At 42.4% G+C, this 16,087-nt stretch overlaps 1 protein-coding gene across 1 annotated transcript in view; it reads right to left on the bottom strand.

Annotated features, from left to right (window-relative positions):
* The window catches only part of WDR70 (WD repeat domain 70), a 1,742,574-nt gene extending 1,729,273 nt beyond the window's left edge, over nucleotides 1–13,301 (bottom strand). The window contains exon 1 of the mRNA XM_086960548.1: nucleotides 13,060–13,301. Within this exon, the coding sequence (XP_086816674.1) occupies nucleotides 13,060–13,114 (55 nt within the window). The 5' untranslated portion in view covers nucleotides 13,115–13,301. The remainder of the gene's footprint in view (nucleotides 1–13,059) is intronic.
* Between the last annotated feature and the right edge of the window lie 2,786 nt (nucleotides 13,302–16,087).

Genomic DNA, 16,087 nt, shown 5'->3' with positions numbered 1-16,087 from the left:
GCAGACCAAAGGATTTTTGGAGTCCGCTTCAGGTGTACCTCCTGACCAGAGCGGCGCGGGACTCTGATTCTGACCTTGAGGACCGTGAGGGGATAGGCTGATGACAACGTGGTGGGCTGGGATTTCACACGACACCTGCTGTTCTTTTGATATCGGGGGGGGAGCTAACTGTCTCCTTTTCCTGCGAGCTATGGAAGGGTGGGAGTCTGCCTTCGGACAGGTAGTTTAACGGGAATCCAGATTGTATCCCTATGCGGCACCCTTCTATCCAGTGCTCCTCATACTTGTGTCCCCTCTGGCTAATGTGTTCTCCGCTGATGTACTGTATTCATATTGCATTGTTTTACTGGCTCGCCTGCCCATGCTGGATCACTGTATTTTAATATCTCTTGCGCACCTCGTTGGTGCTCCTGGTATTGACTGATGCCCTGCCCTGTACTTCCTTGTGTCTCCTTATTCATGTATATTTTGTATGCTTTCTAGGCACTGACGTACCACTGTAATGGCTGATTGTGACTGTATGTTTTGAATGTACACTCCCCTTGTACCTTCCTGTCTCCAAATAAAGGTTTAAAAAAAAAAAAAAAAAAATAGTGACAAACAATTTCCTAAACATGAAAATAATTCATCATTATACATTTTACACCAAACACGTTAATATGACAAGAAGCAGCTGGTATTGTTTACATAAGAATATTGGACTCATTCAGTAAATGTGAAAAATTAATGCATGGAGTTCCTATGTCTAATTACAGCTTTTAAAAAAAGACGACATAGCCAGCATAATCAATTCGTTTTCCAGCATTTGAAGGCTCAAAAATGCCGTTCTGCATTGTCTTAGTCCCCACTTCTTCAAGATAGCTATTAAAATTCTTCTCCTGGGCAAATCATAGAATTTGCAGAATAATATGCAATGTAGCATTGATTGGGTGGAAATAACATCGCACGGGCATGGTACCAGAAATTTAGACAATGAATTAACCTCTGGGAATGTAACCATTCTAAAAAAAGACCCCCCACGAAAACGTGTTAATAACATACGAGAGTAACAGCCTTGAACCTGTATCAAATAAGGTTGGATGCCATGACATTGCAAATGGTTGTCCATAACTGAGATCTTACTTCTTTCAGAAAGCCAACGCTTGTTCTCTAAAAAATTTAAACAAGTTAAATTTTCCTCAATATGCTTTCTAAACAGTTAGGAGAATCAAAATATTCAGGGTGACCAGTGTCATACGACAATTTTTTACATTCTTAATCCATAAAATCCTGGCTACTCCCTCTAATTTGAGACAGTCCTTAATTATGTCACTGTTAAAACCAGTCTCAACAGAGGACCACACCTTATGCCACAACAAAAGAGGATTAAGTTTGAAAATATCAGATATATAGGCCAGGCCGAGTTCCTTATGACATACAAATGTAGCAGTAGAACCCGGGAAAGCTAAAAGATAACGCAAGAACTCGTTTTTACAGTGTTGAATTTTTTGAACATCCGCTATTCCCCAGATCCCTGCCCCATATGTCGCAGTGGACACACATTTAGATTTATAAATGTCCACTAGCTCCGGAACTGGTCGGCCACCCAATTTGTTTGAGAAATTACGAACTGCACCTATGGCTCTGGAAAAAGACAATTTTCTCACGTTTACAGCTGACGACCATGAGCCCGATATCTCAAAGTTAATACCCAAGTAAGAGAATCTGTTTGTTGTATCTATTTTTGTCTTAATGATAAAAAGGTTACATGTATTGATTTTTTTGGTACCACAGCACATAGTAAGAGTTTTACTATTATTTATTTTTAAGCCTCTATCATTCATATAGTTTGTGAAATTGGTAACAGCTCTTTGAAGGCCAATCTATGTCTGCTACAAGGCTTCCCCAACTTGGAGGAAGGCTCCCCGGTGCACAGCGCTCAAGTGACTGAAAAGTATAAATGTTTATGCACAATTCATCATGAAATAAAGTTTGCACGGTTGAAAGATTCCACGTTTTTAATCAAAACTCATTGGCTTCATGAGTACTTCATGGATGTTTGAAATATAGTTTCACAAACAAGTTCCAACATATATCATCCAAAATTAACGATCCCAATGCATTTTGGGCTGATGAATAGCCCTTCTTCAGGGGTATGCTCTACAACATAAAGAAAGCATCAATCTGTCACTGAACAGTTCGTAAGAACACCATAATGCGCAGTTAAATAAACTGGTGCTGGCGAAAACATGCCATCATGCTTAAAGAGCAACCATGCGAGTCATCCTAGGGAAGTGCAATCTGTTCACAAACTAAGGCAGTGTGTGAGTGTGTTAGTAGCGCGGAGGAATTTACCAAATAATTCTGTAAACATTTTTACGCTGCTCAATGCAACAATAAAACATAACAAAGGTCGCCTAAACCAATGTGCTCATTAATCAACAAAACAGTGATCAACGTGCTGGACAAACGCTGAACCAATGCCGGCACAACTCACGTGGATGATCATATCCGTGTAACAACCGGGTGACAAGAACCTACAACAACGTAAATGCGCATTAAAAGACGCTAATGTTAAAAATGCCTAGACGCTACTATAGTTGAATCGTCCTCGATAGAGGTACTTACCATTATCCGACTACGCGGAATCCCTAATTCTGTAACCGGCTCAAAGAGAATAGCCGCCAGTGTATCGTTGTGGTTAGTAGCCGCCCTGCGTGTTAACTAAACATAAACAGAGGTCTATGGGAAAGTGCAAAGCAAGCGCCATGTTGGAAAAGGGATATCTAGTGAAATACTGTGGAAGTGTTCCAACAACAAAACTCAATGAAACTGAACAATACTCAACAAAACCTAAAATGATGGCACACTAGTTGTGAACAGTGGAACCCTGCCAAAACAGAATGTTGACAATGCATGCAAAATGGTGAATCAGTGAATACATTGTAATTGTAATGAGATTTCTAGAGCGCATGGCTGCCCGTGAGCATCCCAGCGCTAAAAGATGCACCAGCGAGATCAGCCGAGTGCGGAGCAGATGGTTATGGGAACAGCCATGTCTTTAGTAGCTTTCGGAAAGGCAGCAGACAGAAATACATGACAGAAATATCACAGGTATCAAACAAACATTACAGTTGACACAAAGTCTATAGGTAACACAGGAATTCCATCCTGTCATTGAGTCCGTGCGGCTGCATCGTCACCAGGAAGCGGATCCAAACATTCTCTCTTTTTAATAGTGTTTTTATTGTTGTGGGTCGGTGTCACTTGCTCCAGTACCAGATATTTTAATTGGGCTACTGTGTGGTTATATTCAAGAAAATGTGCAGCTACTGTTGATTTGATGTTCCCAGTTCTTATATTGCTTTTGTGTTCCAATAACCGCACACGTATTTTTCTCTCAGTGTGACCAACGTAACACTTCCCACAGGGACACTTCAGCATGTAAATGACGTTGGTAGTATTGCAAGTGGCATTAACTCGCAGTTTGATTGGGTGACCCTTCATGGGGCGATTGGTGACATTCCCTCGTATACAATTGTTACAATTGCTACAGTTGTAGCATGGTCTGAGGCCTTTAAACACTTCGGGTTTGAGCTGCACTCTGGGTTTGGTCAAAATCTCTTTTAAGTTGCGTCCCCTCGTATAGGCAAACATGGGTGGCTGTGAAAAGGCTCCCTGAAAATCAGGCTCCAGGCTGAGTAAGGACCAGTGTTTGGTGATGATGTTTCTGAATTGATTACTGATGACAGTGTACTTCTAAGCTACCACCATTCGGGATTCTTCGGTTTTGGATTTGACTCACAATAGATCCTCCCTCTTAGTATTCTCACAACGGGCGACAGCCTTGTCTAGTGTCTGCTGGGGGTAACCATGTGCTTTGAATCTCTCCAACATGTTAGACATTTCTTGTTTGCTATCATTATCTGATGATACGATGCGTTTGACACTCAACAACTGAGAAAAAGGCAAGTTTTGTTTCAACCCAGGTCGATGAAAACTCCGGTAATGTAGAATTGAATTACGATCAGTGGGCTTTCGAAACATAGTCGTAGTTACATTTCCAGCTTGTCTCACAATCTCCACATCCAAAAAGTGTATACCATGTCTATCAAGGGTCCAAGTGAACTGTACTCTATCATTAACCTCATTCCAGGATTTCAAAAAGTCGATGAGAGCATTCTCAGTTCCTGCCCATAGAACGAAAATGTCAATGAATCTCAAATAGAGCTTCCCAAAAGTTTGCCAAGATAGTTGATTCAATACATGCGATTCCTCAAACGACTTCATGAATATATTTGCGTACGACGGCGCAGCGCAATTTCCCAAGGCCGTCCCGCATAGTTGGTGAAACCATTTGTTAAATACCGTGAAATAACTGTGATATAAAGTAAATATCATCAGTTCCATGAGCAGTACTTGCATATCCGCATCCAGATTTGAGTTCGAGAGCTCTTGCTCAACAGCTGCTATCCCTAAATCGTGAGGTATTGACGTATACAGAGAACAGACGTCCACTGTACACAGTACCAACTCTTGGTTCTTCATCAAATCTGTGGCTTGCTTCAATTTAACCAAGAAATCAGTGGTGTCTCGAACATGTGATCTGGTATTGAAAACAAATGGCTGAAGGTATCTGTCCAAAAACTTGCCAATAGCTTCATGAATACTTCCTTTGGTGGAGACGATGGGTCGTAATGGTGGTCTCGTGGGGTGCTTGTGCACCCTCGGCAACATATAAAGTACAGTCGGTTTGGGATTGTTGGGTGTCAGATAACGTCTTACTCGATCAGAGATCGTTCCATTATCAAACGCCTGGTTGATGATTTTAATCAAGATCAATACGAACTCATTAGTAGGGTCCGTTTGTAGCGGTGCATAAGTGTTGATATCCAACGTGTGGGCATTGAGTTGTTCTTCATAATAAGAGGCGTCCATAATGAACAGGGCGCCCCCCCTTATCAGCAGTTTGACAAATTATCGCTGGGTTATTCGCCTTTTTTTGCAGAATGTGCTTTTCCTTTTTCGTGAGATTTTCTTGCTTACCCATAGACTGAAAGGGCAATGTAGCGATGTCCTTTTTAACTAGGTTTTCAAACATGTCAATGATCTTGTGTCTTAGAGGGGCCATAAAAGTACTGTGGGGACGGAGTCCTCGTAACATGTCAACATCTTGCATGGGTGTAGTCACTACATTTTGGAAATAGTGGCGTAAGCGAATGTTACGAACTAGCTTAAAAGCACTGACCTCTAATTCAAAGGTGTTAGTTCTGGTTGTTGGTACAAAGGACTGACCTTTCTGCAAAGTGCGTGTCTCTTCATCAGTCAACTGTATTGAAGAAATGTTGATCACCAAATTGTCCTGACCCATTATTTCCGGCGGTTGCCCTTTTTGGCTTTGGTTTCGGGTGGCACCTTTTCTACCTCTGCGGGTTTTTCCCCGCCTGGGTCGGTTAATTGTTCTTGACCCGGCTCTAAAAAATGAACCGCAGTGTTGGATGTACTTGGTTGTTGTTGCTCGACGCGAGGTGGTGGTCTAGCGGACGGTTGCGCTCTAGTGTCGCCATCAGACGAGGAGGTTTCATTTTTAGAGTATGGATTATAGGGACGATTAGGGCGTCGGCGGGCATACACTTCGCCGAACTTATAATCGATGGTATCCCTTTTGAATTTCCGGAACTTACATTCCTGTGTATCACGGGTGTGTTTTTTCCAGTTGGCCATTAACATCTTCCAACATTTTAGCAAGTTCTGGGGCTTCCATGGCGTTGTTGAGCTCCGTACGTACGCTTTTTATTTCCTGGGCTAGATCTTCCAGCGTTTGAGAGTTCCTCAATTATAAGAAGAATAAGATCAAGCGAGCATTTGTTGAGGATGGCGAACCATCTCTCAACAAACCTCACATTATTCTTGCACAATAAAAGGTTTCAAGGGTACCCGTGGGCCCCTCTGTGTCTGCGCCATGATGACCGTGTCATCCGCGTATAGTAAAATGGGGACTGGGGTGTTCTCAATCAGAGGGTAATCCTGCCTGTCCTGAACCAAGTGAAAACCTACACTGTTAATGTATAGGTTGAACAGAAACGGGGCAAGTATGCACCCTTGTCCGACTCCTTTGCTTATACTAAACTTAGTGGTACATTCACCCTTTTTCCCAAACCGGACCCTTGCCCCAGCTCCCCTGTATAACTCCTTGATAAATAAAGGCAAATTCGGGTCAACACCCATCTCTCTCAAGGTGTTCCAAAGTTTATCATGGTTTAGACAATCAAAAGCCGAGCTCAAGTGGACAAAATTTAAAAACAATTTTTCCCTTTTTGCTGATACATATTTACCTATAATTAAAGCTAGGTTTAAACCTTGTTCAATCGTTCCAAGTCCTGCTCTAAACCTGTATTGAAACTTCGAGAGTGAGCCCATCTCTTCCACCCAAAGTTGTAATTTATTTAAAATAACCCTCCCAGCGACTTTCGTAATGGAGTCCAGATGAGAAATTGGACGGTAGCAATTAGGTTCATTTCTGTCTCCCTTCTTAAAGATGGGAATCACAATAGCGTTTAGCCAGGTGGGGATAAACCTATGTCTATTACAGCTATTCAGGACATTAGTTAAAAGCGGGGCCCATAGCACAGTGTTAGACTTATATACATCCACTGGCACACCATCCGGTCCTGGGGCTTTCCCTGAGGCGCTCTCATTAATGGCTGTTAGAAATTCTTCATGGGAGAATTCGATATTCAGGGGGAAAGATGTAATGGGGGCATTATCATCTCCCTCTACTACATCGATATCCTTGCCCTTGGTTAGGACATCAGCCTTGCAAAAGGTCCTTAAAATAATTAACCTGATTGTCTTCCGTGATTGCGATATCAATAATATCGGTTTCCCTATCTGTGAAAAATGGGGCATTAACAGCCCTCCAAAAGCCCGTATTGTCCTTCGTTATACAGGCCCAGTGTAGCGCCTGCCATGCTTCCAATTTCAACTGGGTCTTGCGCTTTTTAATTGCTTGTTGGTAATCAATTATGGCCAGCCTCACTTCTTCCTTGCTTCTTGTTTCCTGTTTTAGGACCTTCATTAAGTGGGCATGTGCCTTGCTACAGTCCCTATCAAACCAGCCCTGTGCCTTGTGCATGCCCTGTTTCAGCGTCCCTGTGAGAAGGTTTCGTACTTCCTCTGTGATTCTAAGAAAAGCCTCGAAGACTAGTGCATTATCACTAGTCTGCACAAGGCATATTTCAAAGTCCCAATATTTGTTTTTTAATAGCGTTTCAAGGAAAGCCATGGGTTCTACTTTAGACCAATTTATAGAGTATCAATTTGTCCTTGCAAGATTTATTTTACAATTATATGTTAATTCTATTACTTTAGGAGATTTTGTTGCCCCCTGCAGGGAAAAAAAGTAGGCTAATCGGGAGGTGATTACTCATCGCTACATCGCATGTTTTGCAGGTAAAAACATTGCTAGAGTACCGTTTAGACTTAAGAGCAAAGTCAATTACTGATTTACACCCCCTCCCAATAAAGGTTGTTTGGCTCAAAGTGTACAGATGGTGTATATAGTTCGTTTTACAAAGCCCAGGTCGAATTGAAAAATTATTTCATTCAACAAATCCCCCACAATAGTATGGGAAAAGTGGGTTAGAGGATCAGCTTTATCTTTGCCCATACCACAGATACCTAGGTGGTTATATGGGCATAGAGAACAGTTAAAATCACCCGCCCATATTAAACACATATCCCCCCGGCAGATGTTCTTCTATGTGCTTCAGGGTTTGACATAATTCTTCGAATACCTTGTTAAATTCCGTTTTCGGAATGTTATTATAAAAGTTTATTAGGACTGTTCCCTTCTTGCCACCAGGGCTTACTGACAATATCTGATAGAATTCGACACATTTTCAAGTTTCACTACCAATTCATCCGCCAGATTAGACACATAGGTACATAATCCCCCTTTATTACGGCCCATTGTCCTTAGACTGGCAGGGGTATGAAATGTACGATATGCAATTAATGAGTGAATCCTCAATTGCCCATGATTCCTGCAGGCAGATGATAGAATAATCCTTTATGAATGTTAACCAGGAGGGGTCTCTCACCTTAGAAGCGAGCCCTGTGATGTTCCACGATAGCATCTTGAAAATATTACCTGTTTCTGGGGTCCTAGATGTTGTGCTTGAATCTATTAAAGTAGTCAAATCTCCTTGAGAACTCCCTGCCACGCTATGCCAAATGCCTTTACTACATCTATTTTGACTGGCGTGTTGTCTGCGTTCATGGTCACCTCCAAGTCTCCCCTATCTAGGACTACAGAGGACTCAAGGTTATTATCAGTAGTCATAGATGTTCTAGGTATAATGTCCCCCTTAGTAGGTATAACATTCGATTTAGCAGCAGGGATAGAAAACCCCGCCTCCTTGCAGGTACCAGCTATAGTGTCTCTGGAACTACCTGTAGGCCCCAACACATAACCTCGATCTAACTGTTGCCTCGTGCCCTCAGCCCCCCTATCTGAAGTGATATCACTCTGGTGGTTCAGCCTAGATGGAATTAGTCAGTCCACCATGTCAAGTACACTGTATCTGTTGCTAAGGGGGATATTGGGCACAAAGCCGAAACCATGTAGCCAGATTCTGTTTCTGACATTGCCATCCAAAAAACCCCTTACACATAAATTTCCCTGTAGACCAGAGTTCTCCTTTAGCATTGGAAGGGTATAAAAATAACTGAGGTCAAATGTAACGCACTATTCGACTATCTCTAAAATTGATAACTATGCAGTTGCCCGCTATATCTTTCGTTCTCTGGCCCACCCAACTCACTCTGCGTGCATACTGAATTTGACTATGCCTATGAGGGGGGAGAGGTCTATTGGCATTCAACCAGTGGATCGTTTTATTCTTTAATTCAGTAAACGATTCCACCCTTCCCTTTTCTAGATCTGGAACCCCTGTCAGAACGACAACATAGGGTGCAGATTCAGGTGGTAAATCAATATGTGGCAACATATTCTTCTGATCATTGTTATTAGAAGGTCCCTTCCTTCCACCCTGCATGATTTTAGTCATACTCTTTCCAAAAGAGTCATGTTCAATAGTCTTGCCCCTTGTTGAATTGGTAATTCCCTGCCGATCTACACCACCCTTTGTACTGAGTCCAGCTCCAGTGTTCGCCTGAGAAGTGCCTTCTATTGGATCAAATTCCGACTCACGGGAGATCAATTTGGTGTCGGAAATACTCCTTGGTCCAGTTATCGACAAGTTCTTATCTTGGTTAGTCTTTGGTACGTTCTTCTTGAAGCACTCAAGATTTGTTGAGGTCAACTGTTGAAATTTCGCTAGTCTGTCCTATATTGACAGCAGCCTTACAAGAATGGGTTGTATAGAAGATGTGATAAGACCACCTACTTTTAACCAGAAGCCCTCGCCCATCATGGGCAGAGTATCAGCAGAAGGAATCGTGGATGGAGTACTCAGTACTGTTATAGTCACTTATGGAGGCCCAGGGGTAATAGATGCGTCACAAACCAGTTCACCCGGATTATTTGGTGTAGCCACCTTAAGGTTTTTTCCCCTCAATGCACCCCCACCTAGCTTTCTCTTGGGGACTGCTCCCAGAGAGTGCCCTGATGGAGTGGGCAAAGCCTTGGGAGCAGACACCATAGATGCGGGAGTCGCTACACCACCAACTGTGTTTGTAGTTATAATACAATTGCAGGAGTCCCCATCATTCCTGGTAGTCAAAATTTCCTCTTGTGTTAGGCTACTAGACTGACTTGAGGCCACTTAATCAATGACAGGATGGATATGCTGCTCCGGGGTAGGTCCCAGAATTATATTCCCCAGAGAAGAGTGTTTGGCAAAAGCTAGATCCTGTGAAAGGAGGCGCTCAGTAATTTCAATCTCATGCGCCAGTACTGATGTGGCCCTTGTGATGAACTAGTCGAGTGTCCCTGCTACATAACCTCCCATTGCAGCCTTCCTCCCCTTCCCTTCGCGACCTGCCATTTCAAACTGGCTGAAGCACTGTGTTTACACGTGAAATAGCAGTGCGAGTTATTAATAGTAAATATATATGAAGTAGCTGACCTTGCAAGCTGTCGATGTAATAGGCCTCCAACGGGCTCAAACGGGCCAGCCCTTGGCCTGGGCTTCGCCCGGCGCACGCGCGTCCCGCACAGCGGCTGCAGCGAGTAGTGAAGTAGCGGCGACTGCTGGTGGGAGGGGCTGATGCGGGTGGCGTGGGCCAGCGGTATCCTGGGACCTGGAGTCCTTCACTCGGTCCAAAAAGCCCTCAAAACAAAGCTCCTTCTGCGATGCGAGGAGTGAAGTAGCGGCTGCTGCTGGTGGGAGGGGCTGATGCGGGTGGCGTGGGCCAGCGGTATCCTGGGACCTGGAGTCCTTCACTCGGTCCAAAAAGCCCCCAAAACAAAGCTCCTTCTGCGATGCGGCACCTGCCTGTGTTATTTATGTATATATTTTTACATTTCATAGCAACAGACAATGCTATTACAGTATTATTTTATATTACTGTTTACGCTGTACTCATTATACTTTGCATTCTGTCTAACGATTGTAGCAGTTCACCTCTCTTGCATGAGAAAGAAGACTGTTCAATAAACCCCTTTTATTGAAACACCCGTCTCTCTATTTCTGTGCAACTCTGTAGAAATGAAGCGTGCACAATTGGCAGAGTAAAATAGTTATCTATTGTTTCCGTGACTTTGAAGATATGTTTCGGTTTTAGGGGAAACAAAGTTGTCATGTCTATGCGGTTGTCAGGAACTAATCCCTTCTTGTGTATTTGAGAAAGTTTCTAGTGACCTCCGAGTTAGCTGGCACTCACAATTAAGTTTAGTACACTCGATAGAGACATACGGACCTCAGTCCTGTGTCAAATCAATAGTTTATATTATTCCAATGCGCAGAGCCTATTGGGAATATAGGAACTCCACTGAGTTGAACATTGTAGATGAGTTACTTCGGAGAGGGAGTAGGATGGTGGTACCTGAGATGTTGAGAGAAAGGTTATTAAATATTATGCACGAGGGACATGGAGGAATGTCTGCCCTGAAAAGGAGGATTAGGGAGGTTTTTTGGTGGCCGGAGATGGACATACAAATCGAGGGATATGTTTGTGACTGCATAGCATGTGCATGTAGCAACAAGACCCATTCATCCCAGGAAACCACCATTGTTTCATCACCTATACCTAAGGGGCCTTGGAATAAACTGGCCATCGATATTTGTGGACCTTTTGATATTTTTAATGTGAGTGAGAGATTTGCCATTGTTATGGTTGATTACTTCTCTAAAAGGCCGGAGGTAGCCTTCGTTAGAGAAGTCTAGTCTAGCAGTGTCATTTCGTTTTGTGAGGACATGTTCAGAAGGGACGGTTGCCCTGCTGAGATTGTTACAGATGATGGTCCTCAATTTATTTCAGAGGAATATGAAAGATGTCTTGTCAAGTGGGGCAACAAACATACTTGAACACCTGTTTATCACCCCAGGGACAACGGCCTTGCGGAACACTTTAATAGAGTTTTGGTTGAGTGAGTACAACTAGCGTGTATGAGTGGTGAGTGCTGGAAGGGACAGGTAAAGGATATGTTATGGTCGTATCGCACCACTCCTCATTCGGTAACCAAGGAGACACCTTTTTCTTTACTCAAGGGCAGAGTACCATTTTCGGTAGCTGTACCAGCGTGGATGAACAGAACTGGGAAATATGATGGGGATTTAAAAGGTGTACAACACAGAGTAAACAAATACCAAGAAGCTTATTGTCATAGGCATAATAAGAAAATTGTGAAACCCAAACGTTTATTTACACAGGGAAGGTTTATGAGAGTGTGTTTGGGTGATAAGGCTAGGAAAGGTTGTTCAAAATGGTCCTACCCCCAAGGAGGGAATTCTTGTAAAGGGAAATAGCTTGAAGCTATCAGATGGTAATTGGTGGAACACCAGAAAAGTGTCGCCATGCTCTGACACTGAGGTTGCTGTGTCATCAAATGTCCAGCATGACAATGACGCACATATGCCTGTTCCTTGTGCAATTGATGTATCTGCTTCTAGAGTTAGAATTGGTTCTGGACGCACACGTATAATGCCAAAAAGATATGAGGATTTTATATGTTCATAATGTTAAACTTATTTTGTTGGAAAATGTTCTTAGGAGGGGAGATGTATTATATTATTTTCATTATTTAACATGTAATGCTTGTACGTTTCATAAGATGCTTTGGAATACTCCTTCTCCCTAGCAACCTGTCTTCTCTGAAGCTGCTCTGGAATGTGGACAGCAGAGAGAGAGCAGTTGCAGTGGAGTGTGGTTGGTGTTTCAGGGGTCGCTCCTGTAACTCAATTAAACTTCTATAAATTCATCTGAAGTGTCCTGCCTCTTCAAAATATCCCATCCTTCTAAACCTACAGTGGCTTCCTATAGAGACGAGTTTGTAATTTAAAAAACCTGCACCTGTCACAAAGCACTGCACTTATCTTCGCAACGTACCTATCAGAAAAGCTGGACAGCTGGGGCACCAAATGGGGGTCAAGATGTGCTCACTTCCTTCTCATTGAGCTTCCCACCTTCAAGAGCAACTCATGAACCAATCATTCTCCAGAAGCATCACATGAATTTGGAACTACCTCCCTTCGACCCTCCTCTTGACCACATGTCATGCTACCTTCAAAAAAGATCTTGAAGCTCTTCTCAGTGAAACACGTATGGGTTTAATAATTGTTCTTCCTTTCACTCGCTCCTTCGTATGCTTTAACTTGTCTGATGCTGCATGTCAAAGTAACCTAAGCACCGGGCCAAGTCACAGCCATACACAATCACAAAAATACATAAATAAACTTCGAACACTGTTTGCACTCCCAAGCTTACAACGTCAAATGTATACATCCAACAGCATCACCTAAAATTAAGCACGCTAAATATCAGGGACTGGGTGAACAGCTCATAAATGAAACAGCTCAATAGCTTCTAATCTATGGTAACTTTACAGTGTTGCTCTGGACACCTGAAGGAGCAGCAGCTTGGTGAGCAAAAAACAGGTAAGAAAGTGCAACAAACCGAATCCAGAGAAGCCCATAGTGGCAGCCACGTCTGACTCGTCTTGGTCCCCCATTGTAAACCGTGACAAAAGCACCAGTGTAAGTATGACAGGTAAAATATCCTGCACAGACAGCTACAGCATTCGCAGCGAGGCAGTAATTCACTGCGCGCGATCCTCCTAGTCTACCAGAGGTAGTTTGGAATTAAAAGCCCGACGGCATGAAAAAACAAATCGCAAACAAGAACGGCCCCCTAACAACGTGGAAGCGCTGCAAAAGTTTGTCTAATATGGCTGAACCAGGGCTCATTACTAAACTCTCACGAGAGTGCACGTGTTGGGATAAAAAGAGCCGCAATCACAGAAAGGTTTTTACTTACATTAATTTATATGAAAATGAAGGATAGTCATAGACTTTTCGTTATGACTGAGATGCGCGTTTCTATCGTGTCATTAAAATGTAAACCACAAGTTGCACGATTTGCATTTCATTTGTCCAAAATGTTATAAAGTGTTAGTCGTACTTTCATTTGAAATAGGACTCATTGCGCGTCTTTCATCGGGCCTCAATACAAAGGCCCATCATCTATAAATAAGCCAAAACAGCGATAAAAGAGTAAGAGATAAGGCTGAAGTTAACTTCTTATTCGGCCAGTATCTTATGGTGGAAGTTAGTACTGCGTATTCGGCCAGCATTATATTTGCAGGCAACATTTTATATAAAATAGAAACTTAAATAATTCAGCGAATTAATTTTTATCGGACTTTGCTTTGCCATGCTATGAATGTGTTGTTTTCCACTCACTAGCAGACATGCCAACCCTCCCGATTCAGGCGGGATACTACCGATTCCTGCCTCCAGAATAGCCCAAATCATGTGTACATGCAAACTTACATTAATAAAAAGTAAGCAGTGTTGTGGTATCAAATGTGGGAGCAGCCTCACTTTTAAATAAATCACATTTAGGTACAAAATAACCCTTTATGCAAAGTTAGCTAGAGTATGGCACCACATGCAGATGCAAAATTACTAGAGAGAGAAAAAAACATAGTAAGATGGCATGTTTGGTGTCAATTATGTGTAAGGACCTCATTTGGTTGACAGCAAATTTAGGTAAAAAATTATCCTTGTTGCAACATCATAAATAGTGGGGAAATCCTTTAGGAGAAGGAATCATATTTATGTGCAAAATCAGCAAGAGTGTAGAAACAATTTTAGGAGCACAGATCATATTCAAGAGATACAAATCCTTGGGATGTAAAATCACTCTTAGAAAAATAGAGTTACGATAAAAAAAATGAGTTAGCAAGAGGTCACATTAGTTGTAAGTGGTGTGCATCAATGTGACATCACATCTGGTTGACAGAACATGTAGGTGCTAAAAGGCCCATGGTTCAGCATAAGCATTAGTGTGGAAAACATTTAGCAGCACAAAACAAATTTAGGTGCAGAATCACAATTGCTGCAAAGTAAACATCATAATATTACATTTAGAAACAAAATCCCATTAATGTACAAAACCAATGTTGGTGCAACAGCAGTGTGAAATACTTCTATGTGCACAAAGACACCTTCATTGCAGGACATGGGCGTGTTGCTTCATGCTACATTCACTGGCCTTTGGAAGCGCTCAAGGCAGGCAGACTACCACCTATTAGCCAACTGCAAACTGTAAGACTGAAATATTCCTCTACCTTTTTCTAAAATGTGAATGACACTTTCTTCAAGCAATTACTGATGGCTGCTGACCAAATCCAACTAATGGCTGAAGGGGTTGACTCAAAGCCCTCTAAGGTGATTACCTAGCGCTTGGTCATTACATATACTGTTTTCAGGCCCTGACTTTCTTATCATAATCTATGCCTTCTGGGTATTGAAGTTGTTTTGCTTAAATTGAATTAAGTGAACTAACACCTGAAAGGATTGGTTTGATGGGGAACAATTCCGGACTGGAGACTGACACCGTAATGACCTGGAGGAAGGTTGTGCCACAAGACTGTGTTTGACGTAGATGGGTAACGCATGTAGCCAGGCCAAAAAATGGTGTTGGGCAGAGATGCAGATTGATATTATCTGGAATTAAATGCTTTACTCCTTTCCAACATTTGCCCTTTAAGTAACACCAAAATGTTTCAGGAGTCCCCCTCATTTTGGTCAGGTGAAGCAACTGACCAGCAAACCCAAAAAACTGTTTCAATACCACAACGCCCACGACTGGCTTAGGCTCGATTCACAAATATTTCCATGAAGTACACCTACTTATGTGTCATTTGTTAACAAAATTAAAAGAGCAAGAATATTTTGGTGGGTGGGGCTTTGTGAATCCCTCTCTCGACTCTTTTTCATTGGCTTAGCACATTAGACCCAAACATACACTTGTAATAAAGGAAACATAAACAGATGTTAATTTCTCAAATATGTGATTGTCACTATTTACCACTCACTTCTACTCTATCCCATGTTAGATTATCTTTCTTTAAGCAAACGGATTAGCAGCAACAGCTTCTTTTAAAATTCAGGCAAGCATATGCCAGGCACGCAGTACCTTAAGACCTACGGTTAGTAACTCTTGCGCATGCGTGAGAGTTTTCCCTCCCTAACAGGTTAGTCACATGGTTATCTATGTAGTTCTGGTTTGCACATGTGCAAAATCGTTTTTCGGTTTCAAGCGGGGCTTGGTCGCGTTGCAAATTAATCTTTGTTATTTAAGCAAGCATAAAGCTATTTTTCCCATATGTAAGTGTTGTGCACATATTAATGTAATACTTTTTACTATTTTCTAGTGATTAGTACTGGTTAATGAGGGATTGTTCCGAGCAAGTTTAGTTTTCTTGAATCCTTGCTCCATCAGAGTCAGTGGCATTGGTGGGTGCCACCCTCTAGTGCTAATCGAGGCCGCGAAGTGCACTGGTGGCCACTTGAGAGGGTCCAAGGCCCAGGACAGGATCTCCTAGCTCATAGTGTCCTGATGGCCAAGTAGAATGCTATTATTTAAGGTAGACGTTGTACTGGTTGAGGTGACATTTATGTACACGTTTGTCCTGCAG

The sequence above is a fragment of the Lissotriton vulgaris genome, chromosome 3_1 (assembly GCF_964263255.1).
Source record: "Lissotriton vulgaris chromosome 3_1, aLisVul1.2, whole genome shotgun sequence".
NCBI lineage: Eukaryota > Metazoa > Chordata > Amphibia > Caudata > Salamandridae > Lissotriton > Lissotriton vulgaris.
Note: the sequence above shows the minus strand (reverse complement) of the source record. Positions and strands in the feature narration are given on the sequence as shown.